At 42.0% G+C, this 16,520-nt stretch overlaps 1 protein-coding gene across 3 annotated transcripts in view; it reads right to left on the bottom strand.

Annotated features, from left to right (window-relative positions):
- Positions 1-1,916: 1,916 nt before the first annotated feature.
- Positions 1,917-16,520, bottom strand: part of LOC140476855 (transcription initiation factor TFIID subunit 4-like) — a 136,196-nt gene continuing 121,592 nt past the window's right edge. For 2 of the 3 annotated variants that reach the window (XM_072569716.1, XM_072569717.1), the window contains exon 15: positions 1,917-5,132. In XM_072569716.1, coding sequence (XP_072425817.1) covers positions 4,965-5,132 — 168 coding nt within the window. In that variant the 3' untranslated portion in view covers positions 1,917-4,964. Of the gene's footprint in view, positions 5,133-9,506; positions 9,608-16,520 lie in introns of all 3 variants that reach the window. The other variant, XR_011960613.1, reaches the window with a different exon arrangement.

Raw genomic sequence — 16,520 nt, 5'->3', positions numbered from 1 at the left:
CTTAATTGTAATAGTGATGTGTTACATGCATTTATGAAACAACAGTAAAATGTGTACAAGTCACTATAAGCCAGCCCAATTTTGATTACATAAAAAAATAAACTATACAAAGTTAGGACAATTTTTTTTTTGTTCCTTACACAGGTTCAACGTCTATGGGACATCGCCGCACTCTGCAGTTGCCAAGATCATTCCCTGACACTACAACACCAAGAAGGAAGCTCGCTGGTGCAGTCCCTACCACCGCTGCCAATACTCCAACCTCCACCACAACGAAGAGCCTGTCCCAACTCTCGAGGTTCGAGGCCAATTCTCAACTTCTGAGAACCTACTGACTCCTGAGGACCGAGAGATCGCTCATTCTGCCGCTGTTGTAGACGTTGTCAGAGCAGAGGAAAAGAATGGACCCAAATCCATAAATGCTGGAACAGTCACTGGAGCCACAGCCTCAAGGAATGGACCGAATCCACTGCTCAACATTCCCGCAAACCCTCCATCCACCAACGCAGTCGCAGAAAGAAAATGAATTTGATTCAGAAGTTAAATTAAGAAAAATAAAAAGGATGGAGTCAGCCATGTGAGAGGGAATAGATTGGTTGGGAACTCCTACCCAGGCCCCTCCGCCATCTTGAATTCTAAATCCTCTTGTGCCCAGCATCAAACCAGTGAACCTTTGTTGCACAAACTCTAAAGCACGGAAAACACAAGAACAGAAGAACTAGGAGCAATTCAGTACCTTGTGCCTACTCCACCATTTAATACTATCACAGCTCATTGCATCTCAACCTCAACTCCACTTTCCAACCTGTCCCCTTTAACTCGTTATTACTTAGTAAATTTTAAAAAGAAACTTGTGTGCCAGCATCCACAGATTCATCACTCTTTGAAGTAATTTTTCCTCACCTGTTGTAAATCTGCCTCCTCTTATCCTAAAACTATGAACTCTTATTCTATGTCTACTTTTGTCAATCCCCTTTAGCATTTTACACACCTCAATTAGGGTTTCCTCAAATTCCCCTAAACTCTACTGAATGTTGGCCCACACTGCTCAATCTCTCCTCGTAAGAGTAGCCTTTCATCTTTGGAAAGAATCTAGTGAACCCTTTCCACAGAAGGACAGTGATGATGGAATGAATGAATCATTTTACTGTCATGTGTATGTTACAGTGAAAAATACAGTAAGATAATAACAACAAGCTTCCACTGTCACCATGATCCAGCACCATTTTGACCAGTTTAAGAATAATAAAGACAGTAAAAAGATTAACCTAAAAAAAGAAAGAAAGAGAGTCCATAAACCTTGTACCACAGCAAGCAGTGGACTCAAATGAAGTCATCTCTGGGCCTCTGATGTTGCCATTGTCAATGTAGCAACCAATGCCAGGTCATGTGCTTTCCCTTCCACCAGCCAACAGGGTCCTGCTCCACGCTCACCAGCCACTGCTACACTCCAGACCCCAATGCTGTCACCACCATGTGCTGTCTCCAGGAGGGAAGAGGGAAAAAGGAGGGAAGGGGGGAAAAAAAAGGGAAAGGAGCCTGGATGAGCCTGGACATTGCTGCTGCCATCTTGATTTGAATATGGGTAGAATATTTGGGAGCTTGGTTTAATGTTCCATCTGAAAGACAGCACCTCCGACTGTGCAGCTTTCCCTCAGTTGCTGGGAATATTAGCCCAGAATACTTTCTCAACTCCCTGAAGCAGTGGATGAACTCTCAACCTTCTGACCCAGAGCACGATGAACTGAACCACAAGCTGCTTATGCAGAACTCTTATAGCAAAAAAAAAGCAACTTATAAAGCTTGTTTTTCTTTTTTGAGAAAATGTTGCTTATAATGCAAGTATTACCACATTATGTTTGCTTTCATTTTTATGATTTTTAAACTTTATGCAAAACCAATAAATTTCTCAAATATTTAACAAAGATCCACTTTACTGTAGGGGCATCTGAAAATAAAGTTTTATACAAAATAATCAACGTAAACTACATTTCTTTAACTATAGTTATGTACATCACAATAAAAATAATTTTACTGCCTGTAGGAATATGTACAAATAAAGGAGCCTGATACCAGTAATAACGCACATGTGTCAAAACATCCTCTTATATATAACTCAGGCTTGCTTCTCATTTTACTATTTACTGAGCCATAGCCTGGTTTTAATTGGTTCAGAGGTTCTCCAGAAATTCCAGAAGACAGCAAGTGACATTATAAAGGAACATCATTCGCTTTTCTCTATCTCCTCCAACTTCCAAAACGTTGAAGGCAACTACGAACCATCAGAAACATGAAAACTATTTCACATTTCATGTCATTGCCCACCTTTACATAATGAAAAATAAAAATCACATTCTATATATTACTCAAAATGGCATCAAAATTATACTTCTATTGCAGAATATCCCCAAGGAATTGAGCTGCTTAATATACACACATTAAAAAAAACTCTTATCTATCCTTAATGGGAAAAAAACACACTAAACATCGCACTGGATGTGTTAAAGTGGCTGAATAATGTTGCGAACATCATGTTGCCACTGTGCTTTAACATGATGGCTGCATTAATCTTTCCTACATCTCATTTGCTCAGATTTAACAATGGGAGTGGGAGGAGCAGCGAGAGAAACCCAACAAGGAACAGAACAGAAGGCCATGTCTGAATCTACACCATGCAGGAACGAAGCAAGTCTCTGCACACAGAAAGATGGGACACTGGCAGAACAGACGCAAGCTGAGAAGCTCCAAGTTGCTCTGGCCTTCACGTGCTCATCTCGACGCTACGCCTGACAGCCCTGCTCACTGAGGCCTTGTTGACACTCTCAAACAAATCGAGCAGGTTAGAAGCTCATCCTCAGATCGCACACAGCAACAGCCTTGCGCCTGCTGAAGCAACTCTGCTGAGTTTCCTCATTTGATTTCCCAAGAGGGCAGCTGCAAATAAAGATCTCAGGAGTGGAACTGACCCCATGAGGCAGGGTTCCTTGGTGGCCTCCCAGCTGACAGAGGGGGCTAGCCAAGAAACTTTGGATCCTGCTCACTTAAGTGTGGCAACTAACATATGGGGAGGAGTGATGGTTAGAAGAGAATTACAAGGATACCTTTAGATGTTGGAAAGAGTTCTGATACCCCTTCCCTTGCCTTGCTGAGCAGGTGCATGTACCAGTATGTGATTAATACCAGTATATTGAAGGTGGTTATATTTAGTAGGGGCAAAAGTAAATAATACAATTGATCAAGCACACTCTTTTGTAGTGGAGGGGAAAAAAAAACCATGCCCAGAGTGGAAGACCTGAAATAGTAGATTTGGGAGTGTAGTTATTTACAGAATGCTTGTTGAATGTCAAGCAAAGTCACCTGTAATTTGTCTCCATTTGTTATATTCCTAGCATAAAAGATAAACAGAATGTCAGACACTTGTGGATGATAGACAGCAAATGCCAATGAAACCCCAACTCCCTGCATTTCTTCCGAGACAGACAGAACTGTTACCCCTGATAAGTAACAGAATGGCTTGTTACAATTCAACTACTTTTCAAGTGTGCCCAACTCTGGCTCTGTGGGCAAGTGCAATAGTCTGGTTTCACAGTCAGTAAATAAATGGCTGGCAAACATTGGTTTTGGTCACATTGATCTGTCTACGTGCTGTACGGGGCTTCAGGGGAACAGCTGCTTCAGACAGCGATCCCTTTTAGCCCACTTTATTTAAGAGGTAGCATCTTCAACACTTCCACGTTCTGCTCTAGGTGCTAAGCTACACCTTTTGCACTAAAAACCTCAACGAGAGCTAGGATCCACAAAGCTGCTGAGAAAAATCTTAAACAATCACATTTCAAAAGTACCTTCTTCCAGTTTAGGCATTTCTGTGACCATATAAACACCACGGGATTTACAAAAAAGGGCAATATCAGAAATTCTGAATGCAATACTAAAACATTGGGAATGACTATCAACAATGGGCCTCAGTTCAACTGCTACGTGCAAGCTGAATTACTGAGGTTGAATTTCAGCATGACCAGCAATGACTTTATGATTTATTTAAGGTTTGTTAATGCTAACAGTTAAGCAGTTAGTGCAGTGAGGTGAGCTGCATCGCTTTCTCATCTATTAATCTGCCTATGTCTGCGTGCAATTCCATGCTCCTCTGGAAGCCCAGACTTGGTTGGAAGCAGGCAGAGTTGTGAACGAAATCCTGACGAAGGCATGTCAAGTAAGGTGAACCAGCTGGAAAATGGGGGATATTATCTTTTATTGCAGTCAGTGCTTAGAAATTAAGGGCACTAGACCACTCAGGAATGGTTAAATTGGTCACAAAATTATTGCTTTGAAGTGGTTTAAAAAGGCAAAGAAAAATAACTGGTTCAAGTCTGATAAGCAAAACCATGTCTGTGACATAGGTATGATTAAAACTCGATGATGAAAAGGTGCACCATCTAAGTACGGAGGTGGAACAGCAGATTCACCCACTCTACAGAATAGGCAGCTCCAAAATCTCAGAGACAAGCAGGAGACGATTTACCCTGACAGAGTAACATGCCCCAAAACAAAAACACAGATAAAGCACAGCTGAGGGGAAGGCAACATTGCAAGCTCTTTAGCAACATGGTGTACCACAGTTATCAGTAGGAAAGTTCAATTCAGTAGGGAACAATTGCAATCAATCATACTATAAATAATATATACCTGCTCCACCCCAGTTCTCTCAATCTTTCAACAGGAGGGAACTAAATTTCACAAGTGACGCCAGAAAATTCTACATAATCCACATCTTGCCTGTTCAAGAATTCAGTTTCATCCATGAAACCAAATTAAAGTTATACCCGTCAGCGTTTTTTAAAAATGAAATGTCATGAGAGTAAACAAGGTCTACCCAAGGTTCAGAGTCACAGTTTCTAGAAGCATCATGTAGGAATCATTCAGCAGAACTGTGTGCAACCAGCATAAATCCAACATGTACATTTTCTTCACTTGAGATAGGCTCGGTACAGAAGCAGTGAGTGTTTCCTTGCTTGGTCCTGCTCCAAGCACAGGATGAGATCCCTGAGATTGACTCGTGTTACCCTCTGCCGTAGGTAGGGTCGGGCTGGTGTCGCTCGAAGACCACCAGGCGCATTCCCATTGCCGCCCAAGCCCTGCAAGGAGGAGAAAGCATATTGTTAGCTGTTCTGAGTAGTAGGCTGAACAGATGCATTAAATATAATCTTAGACTGCAGCTGAAGTTGAACATTAACATTCTAGACCAGATCCAAGTGCATCTCAGACCAAAGGACATGAAGTGTACCCCTTTACTGTGCAAAACATCTTACATAAAATGAGTTTTTGAACAGTTCTCAATCCAGCTCCACTGGATGTTGACAATCATTAAAACTCTGAGAAATTGCTAGAGTCTATAATTAACGAATGTTAGTCTAATTTCAGTTGACACCAATGCTAGCATGGACCTTTCAGAGGGTAGAGTAGATAGATTAGATTAGATTCCCTACAGTGTGGAAACGGGCCCTTCGGCCCAACAAGTCCACACTGACCCTCCCAAGAGGAACCCATTCAGACCCACTTCCCTTTCACTAATGCACGTAACACTATGGCCAATTTAGCATGGCCAATTCAACTAACCTGCACATCTTTGGATTGTGGGAGGAAACCAGAGCACCCAGAGGAAACCCACGCAGACACGGGGAGAGAATGTGCAAACTCCACACAGATAGTCGCCCAAGACTGGAATCGAACCCGGGTCCCTGGAGCTGAGGCGACATGGCTAACCACAGCCACCATGCCACCCCGATCACATTTGTGAGACAGACTGACTGAAGTAATCATCCAAGGAATGTCTCTGGATGTTACTTACATTGATTTTGAGAAGGGATTTGACAATCCCCACACCTACCATGAGTCTGATCGCTATTGGCAATTGCTTGCATTGAGGATTTCTCCTGGTGGAAGACTGGGTTTAGGGAGCTGTCAGCGTTGGGCTGTACATTTGCCGAGGGTCTTTGATTGGTATCTTGTCCTCACTGTGGGGAGCTGGGAGACTATTAGCTGTAGGCCAGTAAAGGAGGCGGCAGATTGCTGGCTCCAGTGGCTACCCTCTTTCTATCTCTCTCAGCCGCAGCTCATGCTGACACCATTTTGGTGGTGATTAGGCGATAGTTTCCCATATGTTGCTTTGATGGTCTCAAAAGCCTTTATGAAGATCTGCTCTGTCTTTAACATCTTTCCACTGAATGTCTCCTTGCTATATCTTTTGAGTACAGCACCTCATCACCCGATTCAAGTTTGACCAATCTGATGATGTGTCCGCTCTATCTCAGCTGACGTGGGATTATTATACCCTCTGAACCTGGTGTCTGTGCATCTTGGATGATTTCATGCTTTGTCTTTTGCCCTCCCATTTGATACACAAATTCCTTCTAAACTAGTGTTGATGCTATTCTAATAATTTAATACAGACTTTTAAAGAGTTGGTACTGTAGGAGAGCATGGGGAGAACCACAGCCTTGATTGTCTTTGAGTTTAGTGTCAAGTTCTTAAAAATAGAGCCCCGAAAAAGAGAATTTACTGAATGAGGGAACACTTTTATGGATGATGTCCAAACCAGTTAAGTGTTGTTTCAATTAACATTTAACAACTTTAATATTAAAGTCTGTGCAATGAATCAAGGCTAGCCGAGTGCACTATGACTCTAGTCTCACTACTCCACACAACAAACAGAAATAACCTTTTTCCCCCAGGTAACAGGATGGCCAATTAATTACCACAGTTGTACCATATTTTAAACAACAAGATCAATCAAGTTTCTTCGCATGCACAATTACTGGCTTATTAACGAACCCAGACATATTGAATGAAGCTGCAATAACTGACAATAGGCATTGTCAGTAATACATGAGAAGCTACACCCTAAAAATAAAATCAAACATCCAATGTGACAACTAACGAGTGGGATAGCTATCGATGACAAATTTCAGAGTGGGATTTACATTAGAACATGCACATGCTGGGCTGATATCTATGCACGAGTTAACAGTTCATAATAATGTTTATTCAAAAAAACTGTGTCCATCAACTGGTGTGTGTACTTATGGCCAGCTTTGGACCAAATGGAGCTTCTCTGGTAACAAGGCAGGAGGTTTTCGGTGATAACGGAAAATACACAGTTGCTAACTGAGAGAAAAAAAAACAGATGGTATGGTCCATTTGCAACCACGAGAACAACTCCCAGGACCTCTCGGGCAGGCTTTCTTTTTGTGGCAGTGTGAGGGGAGGGCTCATGAGACTCATTGAGACTTGACTCCCTGGAGGTCTTTGTATATCCCATCCTTGCAAGACCAAGGCTGGCTGGTGTTTATAATGTTTGGGGGGGTGGGGGGGGGGGGTGCCCTCAGGTAAAAGCACACGGATGAGAAGGAGGTCAGTGTTTGAGCTGGGGAGTCACATGGCTAAGTGGAACACTGTCAAAAGAAAACTCTGCTCTGCACAATTGTCAGTGAAGGGTTGAAAAGAAGGTCAACGAAGCAGGATGGAGCAAATGGCCCAAGGCAATGTTATAAATGAAACGCAATCACTGGGGATCCTCCTGTAAGCCAGCAGCGCTGTCCTTTAACATCTCACAATCATCAGCCAAACGGCATGATACTGACAACAGCGCTTTCACTTCAACCCAGCCATTAACTCCGGTAACAATTTCTCAAAAATTAACCTGGAATGAAGAGAAAGCGATGAATGCCAATCCTATCCAACTCGGTGACATTTTCGTTCAAGGAAATCCTGTTTTTTTTTAAAAAACGAGGAAGTACGTCAATCTCATTAAACATTGTTCCATCATTAGCCATTCTTAATGACAGATTCTTTCAGCACATCTTACACTGGAGGGAGAGAGGGCAGCAAAAACAAAACCAAAGTGGATTGAAGCCATTCAAGGCTTCAGACTGTGAAGCTTATTAAAAAACTTACAGTTCAACCCACAAAGAATTTCATTAACAGGTTCAGCGTCAATTGTGCAGCAATAAAGATTTCAATCCACTCATGTACAAAGAACTGCAAATTAAGGATTCTCTTTATCAATTCACAAACTACAAGGTTGAATGAATTAAATCAAATGGTGACTTCCCCCTCCAACCATTAGCACAGTAATGCTTGCAAGGCCTATTTAGGAGGATTAACAACAAAGAGAGATGCCAGCCATGTTCCATCAGTTTTTGCAGTCAAACAAAACACAGACACACACTGTCACAATCTGAAGCACCCTGAAGACTGGACTCTCAGAATACTGCCTTTCACATTTGATGATCCTCCTTTTAAGAACTGTATTGCTACCATACATTAGTGCATCACACATTCCTCATGTAAAAGAATAGCAGCTCCTAGAAAAGAAAGGGCAGACCTTCACTTACATAGTGTATTTTTGCAACCACTGGACCTCCCAAACCACATCACAGCCAATGAGGTACCTTTTCAAGTGTAGTGCCTGCTGTAATGTAGAAAACATGGCTCAAGTTGACCCCACAAACTGCAAGCTGATCATGGGCTGATAGCTAGCACAGTGTGCTGTGGAACTACATATTGGCCACAACACCAATGAAAATGCCCCATTCCTCAAAGTCAGTGCCATGGAATCCTTTAGCACCCACCAGAGGGTCCCTTGGGTTAACCTCTTATCCAACAATTACTGTCCCTCTTGTTATCACGCTGGAGAGTCAGGTTTTGTTTTAATTGCTACACTCAAACCACTGGGGCGGACCTGAAGCAACAAAGTTCAGGTTCAGAAACAAGTACTCAAATTGTCGAGTTAAGTACCAGTGTCACAGATGTACTGGTACAGCTTGCTTGGAACTCGCTGCCTGAATGTGTGGTTGACTCAGGAACTCTAACATTTAAGCAGTATTGAGATATTCACTTACATTGCCACAGTCCCCAGGATGATACGTCAAAAGCTTGGCAATGGAATTAGTATAGTCAGATCCTTCCGAATGCACAGATGTGCTGGACTGATAGTCTCCAATGTTTAAAGTGTAGGAGACCCTTGCTTACCAGTATAGAGGCCCAGAGCATGTCTTCAGTACTTTTGTTGTCAGCTTTTGCAGTATCTAGTGCCTCAGCCATTCCTTCACACGATGTGGAGTGAATGGAATTGGCTGAAGACTGGTATCTGAGATACTGGGAATCTCTGGAGGAGGTTGAGTTGGATTATATACTTAAGTACTTTTAGCCCAAAGCTGGTACAAAGACTTCAACCTCATCTTTTGCACTGATGCACTCTGTGTGGCAAGACTGCAGAGCTTACATCTGATCCATGATTTGTGTAATTGCTTAGCTCTGTCCATCACTTGCTGCTTATAACAATGGTGCCCAGTAGACCGGAGTTATAGCTTCATCAAGTTGACTCCTCATTTTTAGCCTCATTTCAATTGCTCTTGAACTGAGAGGCATGCTCAACCATTTCAGAGGGGAGGTCAAAGAGTCAACCGTACTGCTGTGGATCTTTATGGAAGGAAGTCTGCCGTCCTTACCTCATCTGGCCTATGAATGACTCCAGACCCACAGCCAATGTGGTTGACTCTTAACTACCAGTAAGTCCTTTAATTCAGGGGCAATTAGGGATGAACGGCCCCTGAAAGAATAAAACAAAGTCATGAATAATACGAAAATATGTAACTTGAATTGGAAAAATATTCCAAATTATTCCTTCATTTGGTGAAAACTAATTTACGCAAAGATGCTGGTGAGAGATTAAAGGGATACTGCTTATAATAATACATTGTAAAACGTATTGATCTGCCTGGAGCTAAAGTTCACTTGAATCAGCAATATATTTTACTTCATGGAAGTACAGTTCACTAAGCCTGCTAAACAGCAACTCATCTATTCTGTGTGGTCAAGGTATCACTGGCAAAGTGAGCATTTGTCCCATTTCTGATCACCTTTGTCAGGATGGGTCACCTTCTTGACTTCAACGGAGTAACTTCAGAACTTTGTTGCTTCAAGTCTTACCTAGTGGTTTGAGTTACAAGAAAAAAACCTGACTCTCCAGCGTGGTAACAAGGTGGACCCTAATTGGTGGATAAGTAGTTAACCCAGGGCACCTTTGGTGGATGCTAGAGGACTCCATGGCACTGTCTGGGGAAATTAAGAGTCAACCAAATTGTCTGGAGTGAAAGGTAGGCCAGTCTGGATAAGGACATATTACCTTCTTCAGTGACATTAGGCAACCAGAAAATTCTATGGTCTACTAGTCAACACAAAAATACTTTCTCTTCCAGATATATTTTTAATTAATTGAAATAAAATTCACCAGTTAGAGTTCTGGGTTCTGACTGTGTCCAAATCATCAGTCCAAGCATTTGGCTTATGTATCCAATAATATACCAATGCTGCTACTGTGCCCACAATGATTTGGTATTAACTAAGACTGAATCAACAATATTTCACCAGCCAATATTAATATGTGCACTGAGTTATAAAATTTGAAAGTTTCCATTTACACTAAAAGAAAAATCATGATAGTTCACAATTGATGGTCATTTAGTATATACCAAACTTGATGCATTTTGTCGAAGCTTTTTATTTTGTAATCACCAGACAATTTGCAGGAAATAATAATGTAAAGGGAATATAAAATTTATACTATGAGAGAAGTGTGCTGATTGTTTGGAAAGTGCATTTCGGAAAGACCACTTTTTAACATTTTGGATTGTGTCCAAAAGTAGGAAAATGACTCTGCTATAAACCAAGGACTAAGGAATGTGTTACCACACTCTTAAAAACAAGCTACTGGAACTCATTGCGAGTTGTGTTTATAATGTTGCTTTGTTCAAACAGTGGGGGAAGATGTCAAAGATGTCACAGCACTGCAAGCGTATGCAGAACAACCTTCGCCCAGACACTAACTGCTTTGTGGAACCAGGACCAGCTGTAGAGGCCAGGAATCATTGGCATGACAATTCCCCCCTCAGACTGGGCCCTGGGCAGGTGAACAGATAGTTTCGAGAATAATGCAGGGAAAGAAGCCGCGAGACTGCAACTTTGGAAAGGTCTCTCTCTGCAATAAAGTAACCAAAACTTGAAATACAGCTAGATAGCTATTTTCTCCCATCATTTAATGTAAACTGTTAAATCTAGTGAAAGACTGAACAATGTGTGTGCTAATTCCTCGGTCTGCAGTAAGGAACTGAATATACTTTGGAAAAATAAGCAGCTTGGAGATCAGAAAACTTGTGAAGCAAAAGGGACACTTCATTGAATTCTGCAGACTGGTGTTATTGAATTGTTTAAAAAAATTATTCAGGTTTATCTGCATCCATGTGTGTGTAGGGTTTAACCATGGGTTAGAGTCTCATGTAGTAGAATTATATTGTAAGTAAGTTAGCTCATTGACGTTTTGTCAGTATGATTTGGTAACATCAGTGAGAGTCTCAAGTGAAGCGCTGGTGGTATGGCCCACCTCTCTATTTATAGGTCTTGGTTTCTTAAGGTGAGTAATGTCATTTCCGGTTTTCTTTTCCCCCCCAAGAGTAGGTAGATAGTATCCAAATCGATGTGTTTATTGATGGAGTTCTGGTTAGATCCTAGCTACCTTCCCTTGAAAAAAAGAACTAGGAATGACATTACCCACCTTAAGAAATCAAGACCTATAAATAGAGAGGTGGGACATACCACTAGCACTTCAGTGGAGATGTTGCCTAGTCATGATGACAAAACGTCTGAAAACAAACCTTCTAGCTCAGCGAGCTAACTTACATACTTAACAACCTGAGCTACAAATCTTCTCAAAAATCGCTAGTAGAATTCTATGTTGATAATTCATTAGTTTGTTTGCCTGTGATTGGAATTGATTTCTTTGCAATAAATGACAATTTCTCGGTAAGTAACATGAGTTAATCAGAAAGCACACCATGGACTGAGTGATTTGATTAATCACGTGCGTTTTTGTGATGAGTAGTGGGGCTCAGGCATCTGTAGACTACACTTTCCAACCAAATCAGCACTCTCCTCTCACATGGAATAGATGTTGGGCTTCCCCTCAAGTTAGTATTCTTGTGAATCGTTCTGAGTGCAAAACCAAAAGCTTTGACAACATGTCTACTCTGAGTAATACACAGTTCAGTTCTGGCTCCCCTCTACTAAACAAATATCTTATACATGTTCTTGGTGCTTGTCCCATACTACAAGAATTAAGTATCATAAGGATGAGTCAAACGCCCACTTCAAAAATTACAGGTCAATTTTCTACTCGAGTAACAAGCATCCTTAACAATTTGGACAAAATACTTATTCATCTAATAAGACAAGGTTATTACAGTTGATAACTATAGCAGAATTCAATCTCGTGATGAAGTTTGCATCTAAATAACAACAGAAGATCCAAAGATAACACGAACATGCAGGAGTTGGTCATTTGGCCTGAGCCGCCTTCAGCACCTGGCAAAATAATGGCTAAGCAGACTGCAACTTCAAATCCACATTCCCACCAACCCCTTGTAGCCTTTACCCCTTTGCTTACCAAGAACCTATTCAACCCTGCCTTAGCAATGTTGGAAAATTCTATCAATCACTTCACAGCAGAAGAATAGCTGCTCATTTTGCTTTAGTCAAAAACAAATGTCTTTGTCTATTCAGGACAAATGGTAACAGGAGTTTGCAGATGGGATGTCAAAGAAAGGAAGAGAATAAATATGACAAGGAGTAATTTAGCAAAAAAAAAACAAATGAAGGATGTACCTGAATGTGTGTAGTATGTGCAACAGAACTGATGTCTCGGTCTGATTCAGTTGGCTCATTTCCCATACTGACTGAACTATGAAGGACTTTTCTCAACTTCACTCCTCACCTGAGGCATGACCACCTTCAGGTTAAAGCATCACCAGTCGCCTCTCTCTCTCTCTTGCTTGCTCTCTCACGAGAGTAACTTTATTCATGGACCTTTTTATGAATTAATTCATGGGATGAGGCCACTGCTGGCTAGGACAGTATTCATTGCCCATCTGAGAGGGCAGTTAAGAGTCACCTATATTGCTGTGGTTGGTTCACATGTCGCCCAGACGAGGTAAAGATGGCAATTTCCCTCCCTAAAGAGGATATATACGAACCAAATGAGTTTCTCGAATAATCGGCAATCATTTCATGGTCATCATTCGATGGACTATAGTGATATTAGCTTGAATTTGGATTTGAGCTGTCAATTCATATATATGATCCGATAATTGAGCATATATGGTATTGCAGAAGAACAGTAAATTAGGAAAAGCTAGAGGGGTAATTCTACTAATTAATGATGCCATTAGTACAACAACAAAAAAATCACAGTGCAAATACGTTTTACAGGTTGATCTTTAGAAGAGAGATAGGGAATAGTAAAAAGATATAGGATTCTGGGTAATACAAGATGGAGGACAGGAGAAATTTCTGGCTGTAACAGCTGCTCTTTTTTTGAGGTATTTTAGGTGTTGGAGGTGATTTCCTCGAATTCCAGGAGCAGCAATTACTATTTTATATGCTGTTGCATTGTTTTGGAACTTTGGAAAAAAAAGTCAAAACAACAGCAGTTTCAAAAAGGGAGAACAGCAGACAAAGGAAGCACATGGTGAGGACAGTGCAGGAGAGACAGAGAGAGGTGGGGGGGGCGGGGGCAGGGGTGGGGGGTGGAAACTGACACCACAGTGAAACCATTTGCTGTTTGAATTCATGCATCGCTGGACATTGGAGTGCATCTGGGAAAATCAACCAACAGCGAAATTCACAACTGATCTTGGAGGAACTGTCTGGGCAAAGTCACAGCACAGAAACAGATAAGTGAAGAGTGTTAACCTGGAGCAGTGTTTTGTAGAGGGATAAGATGGTGTTATTTTCTGGGTCTGTAGATTGTGAAGGAGCAAAAATGGCCTTTAGTAGAATGATATGCACTTCTTGTCAGATGTGACAGTTTAAGGAGAGTTTATGGGTTACAGTGGATGATATCTGCAATAAATGCTGTTGGTTGCGAATCTTATCAGATTGAATGGATCGGTTGGAGAGGCAGTTAGAAACAATGAAGAATTTGCAACAGCAACAGTATGTGATAGATGGCCATTATAGGAAGGGGAAAAGTTGCAGATACAGTCACATAGATGGGTTAACTCCAGGAAAGGTAAGAGAGGTAGGCAGTTAGTGCAGGAGTCTTCTGTGGCTATCCCCATTTCAAACGAGTACGCTATTTTGGAAAATGTAGGGGGTGATGGATTCTCAGGGGAACGTAGCACCAACAGCCAAGTTTCTGGGTACTGAGACTGGCTCTAATGCAACGAGAGGTACGTTGGGTTACAAGAGATCAACTGTGTTAGGGGACTCTTTAGTCTGAGGTACAGATAGACATTTCTGTGGCTAGCAGCAAAAAATCAGAATGGTGTGTTGCTTCCCTGGTCCCAGGATCAAGGATGTCTCAGAAGGTGCAGAATGTTCTCATGGGGGAAGAGAGGCCAGCAAGAGGTCATTGACAACTTTGGAATCAACAACATAGGAAGGGAAAAGGTTGAGATTCTGGAGAGAGATTACAGAGGGTTAGGCAGGAATTTAAAAAGGAGATCCTAGAGAGTAGTAATATCTGGATTACTCTCGGTGCTACAAGCTAGTGAGGGCCAGAATAGAATAATAGAGCAGATGAATGCATGGCTGAGGAGCTGGTATATGGGAGAGGGATTCACATTCTTGGATCATTGGAATCTCTTTTGGGGTAGAGGTGACCTGTACAAGAAAGAAGGATTGTACCTAAATTGGAAGGGAACTCATATACTGGCAGGGAGATTTGCTAGAACTGCTCAGGAGGATTTAAACTCGTAAGGTGTGGGTGGGACCCAGGGAGATAGTGAGGAAAGAGATAAATCTGAGATTGGTACAGTTGAGAACAGAAGCGAGTCAACCAGTCAGGGCAGGCAAGGACAAGGTAGGACTAATACATTAAACTGCATTTATTTCAATGCAAGGGGCCTAATAGGGAAGGCAGATGAACTCAGGGCATGGTTAGGAACATGGGACTAGGATATCATAGCAATTACAGAAACATGGCTCAGGGATGGGCAGGACTGGCAGCTTAATGTTCCAGGATACAAATGCTTCAGGAAGGATAGAAAAGGGAGGCAAGAGAGGAGGGGGAGTGGTGTTTTTGATAAGGGATAGCATTACAGCTGTGCTGAGGGAGGATATTCCTGGAAATACATCCGGGGAAGTTATTTAGGTGGAACTGAGAAATAAGAAAGGGATGATCACCTTAATGGGACTGTATTAAAGACCCCCTAATAGTCAGACGGAAATTGAGAAACAAATTTGTAAGGAGATCTCAGCTATCTGTAAGAATAATAAAATGGTTTTGGTAGGGGATTTTAACTTTCCAAACATAGACTGGGACTGCCATAGTGTTAAGAGTTTAGATGGAGAGGAATTTAAGTGTGTACAAGAAAATTTTCTGATTCAGTTTGTGGATGTACCTACTAGAGAAGGTGCAAAACTTGACCTACTCTTGGGAAATAAGGCAGGGCAGGTGACTGAGATGTCAGTGGGGGAGCACTTTGGGACCAGCGACCATAATTCTATTAGATTTAAAATAGTGACGGAAAAGGTTAGACCAGATCTAAAAAGTTCTAAATTGGAGAAAGGCCAATTTTGACGGTTTTAGGCAAGAACTTTCAAAAGCTGATTGAGGGCAAATGTTGACAGGTAAAGGGACAGCTGGAAAATGGGAAGCCTTCAGAAATGAGATAACGAGAATCCACAGAGAGTATATTCTTGTTAGGGTGAAAGGAAAGGCTGGTAGGTATAGGGAATGCTGGATGACAATAGAAATGGAGGGTTTGGTTAAGAAAAAGGAAGCATATGTCAGGTATAGACAGGATAGATCGAGTGAATCCTTAGAAGAGTATAAAGGAAGTAGGAGTATACTTAAGAGGGAAATCAGAAGGACAAAAAGGGGACATGAGATAGCTTTGGCAAATAGAGTGAAGGAGAATCCAAAGGGTTTTTACAAATATATTATTAAGGAGAAAAGGGTAACTAGGGAGAGAATAGGGCCCCTCAAAGATCAGAGCTGAAAATGTGTTGCTGGAAAAGCGCAGGTCAGGCAGCATCCAAGGAGCAGGAGAATCGATGTTTCGGGCATGAGCCCTTCTTCAGGAATGAGGAAAGTGTGCCCAGCAGGCTAAGATAAAAGGTAGGGAGGAGGGACTTGGTGGAGGGGCGTTGGAAGTGTGATTGGTGGAAGGGGGTTAAGGTGAGGGTGATAGGCTGGAGTGGGGGTGGGGGCGGGGGCAGAGAGGTCAGGAAGAAGATTGCAGGTTAGGAAGGTGGTGCTGAGTTCGAGGGTTGGGACTGAGACAAGGTGGGGGGAGGGGAAATGAGGAAACTGGAGAAATCTGAGTTCATTCCTTGGAGTTGGAGGGTTCCTAGGCGGAAGATGAGGCGCTCTTCCTCCAGCCGTCATGTTGCCATGGTCTGGCGATGGAGGAGTCCAAGGACCTGCATGTCCTTGGTGGAATGGGTGGGGGAGTTGAAGTGTTGAG

The sequence above is a fragment of the Chiloscyllium punctatum genome, chromosome 5 (assembly GCF_047496795.1).
Source record: "Chiloscyllium punctatum isolate Juve2018m chromosome 5, sChiPun1.3, whole genome shotgun sequence".
NCBI classification, from domain to species: domain Eukaryota; kingdom Metazoa; phylum Chordata; class Chondrichthyes; order Orectolobiformes; family Hemiscylliidae; genus Chiloscyllium; species Chiloscyllium punctatum.
Note: the sequence above shows the minus strand (reverse complement) of the source record. Positions and strands in the feature narration are given on the sequence as shown.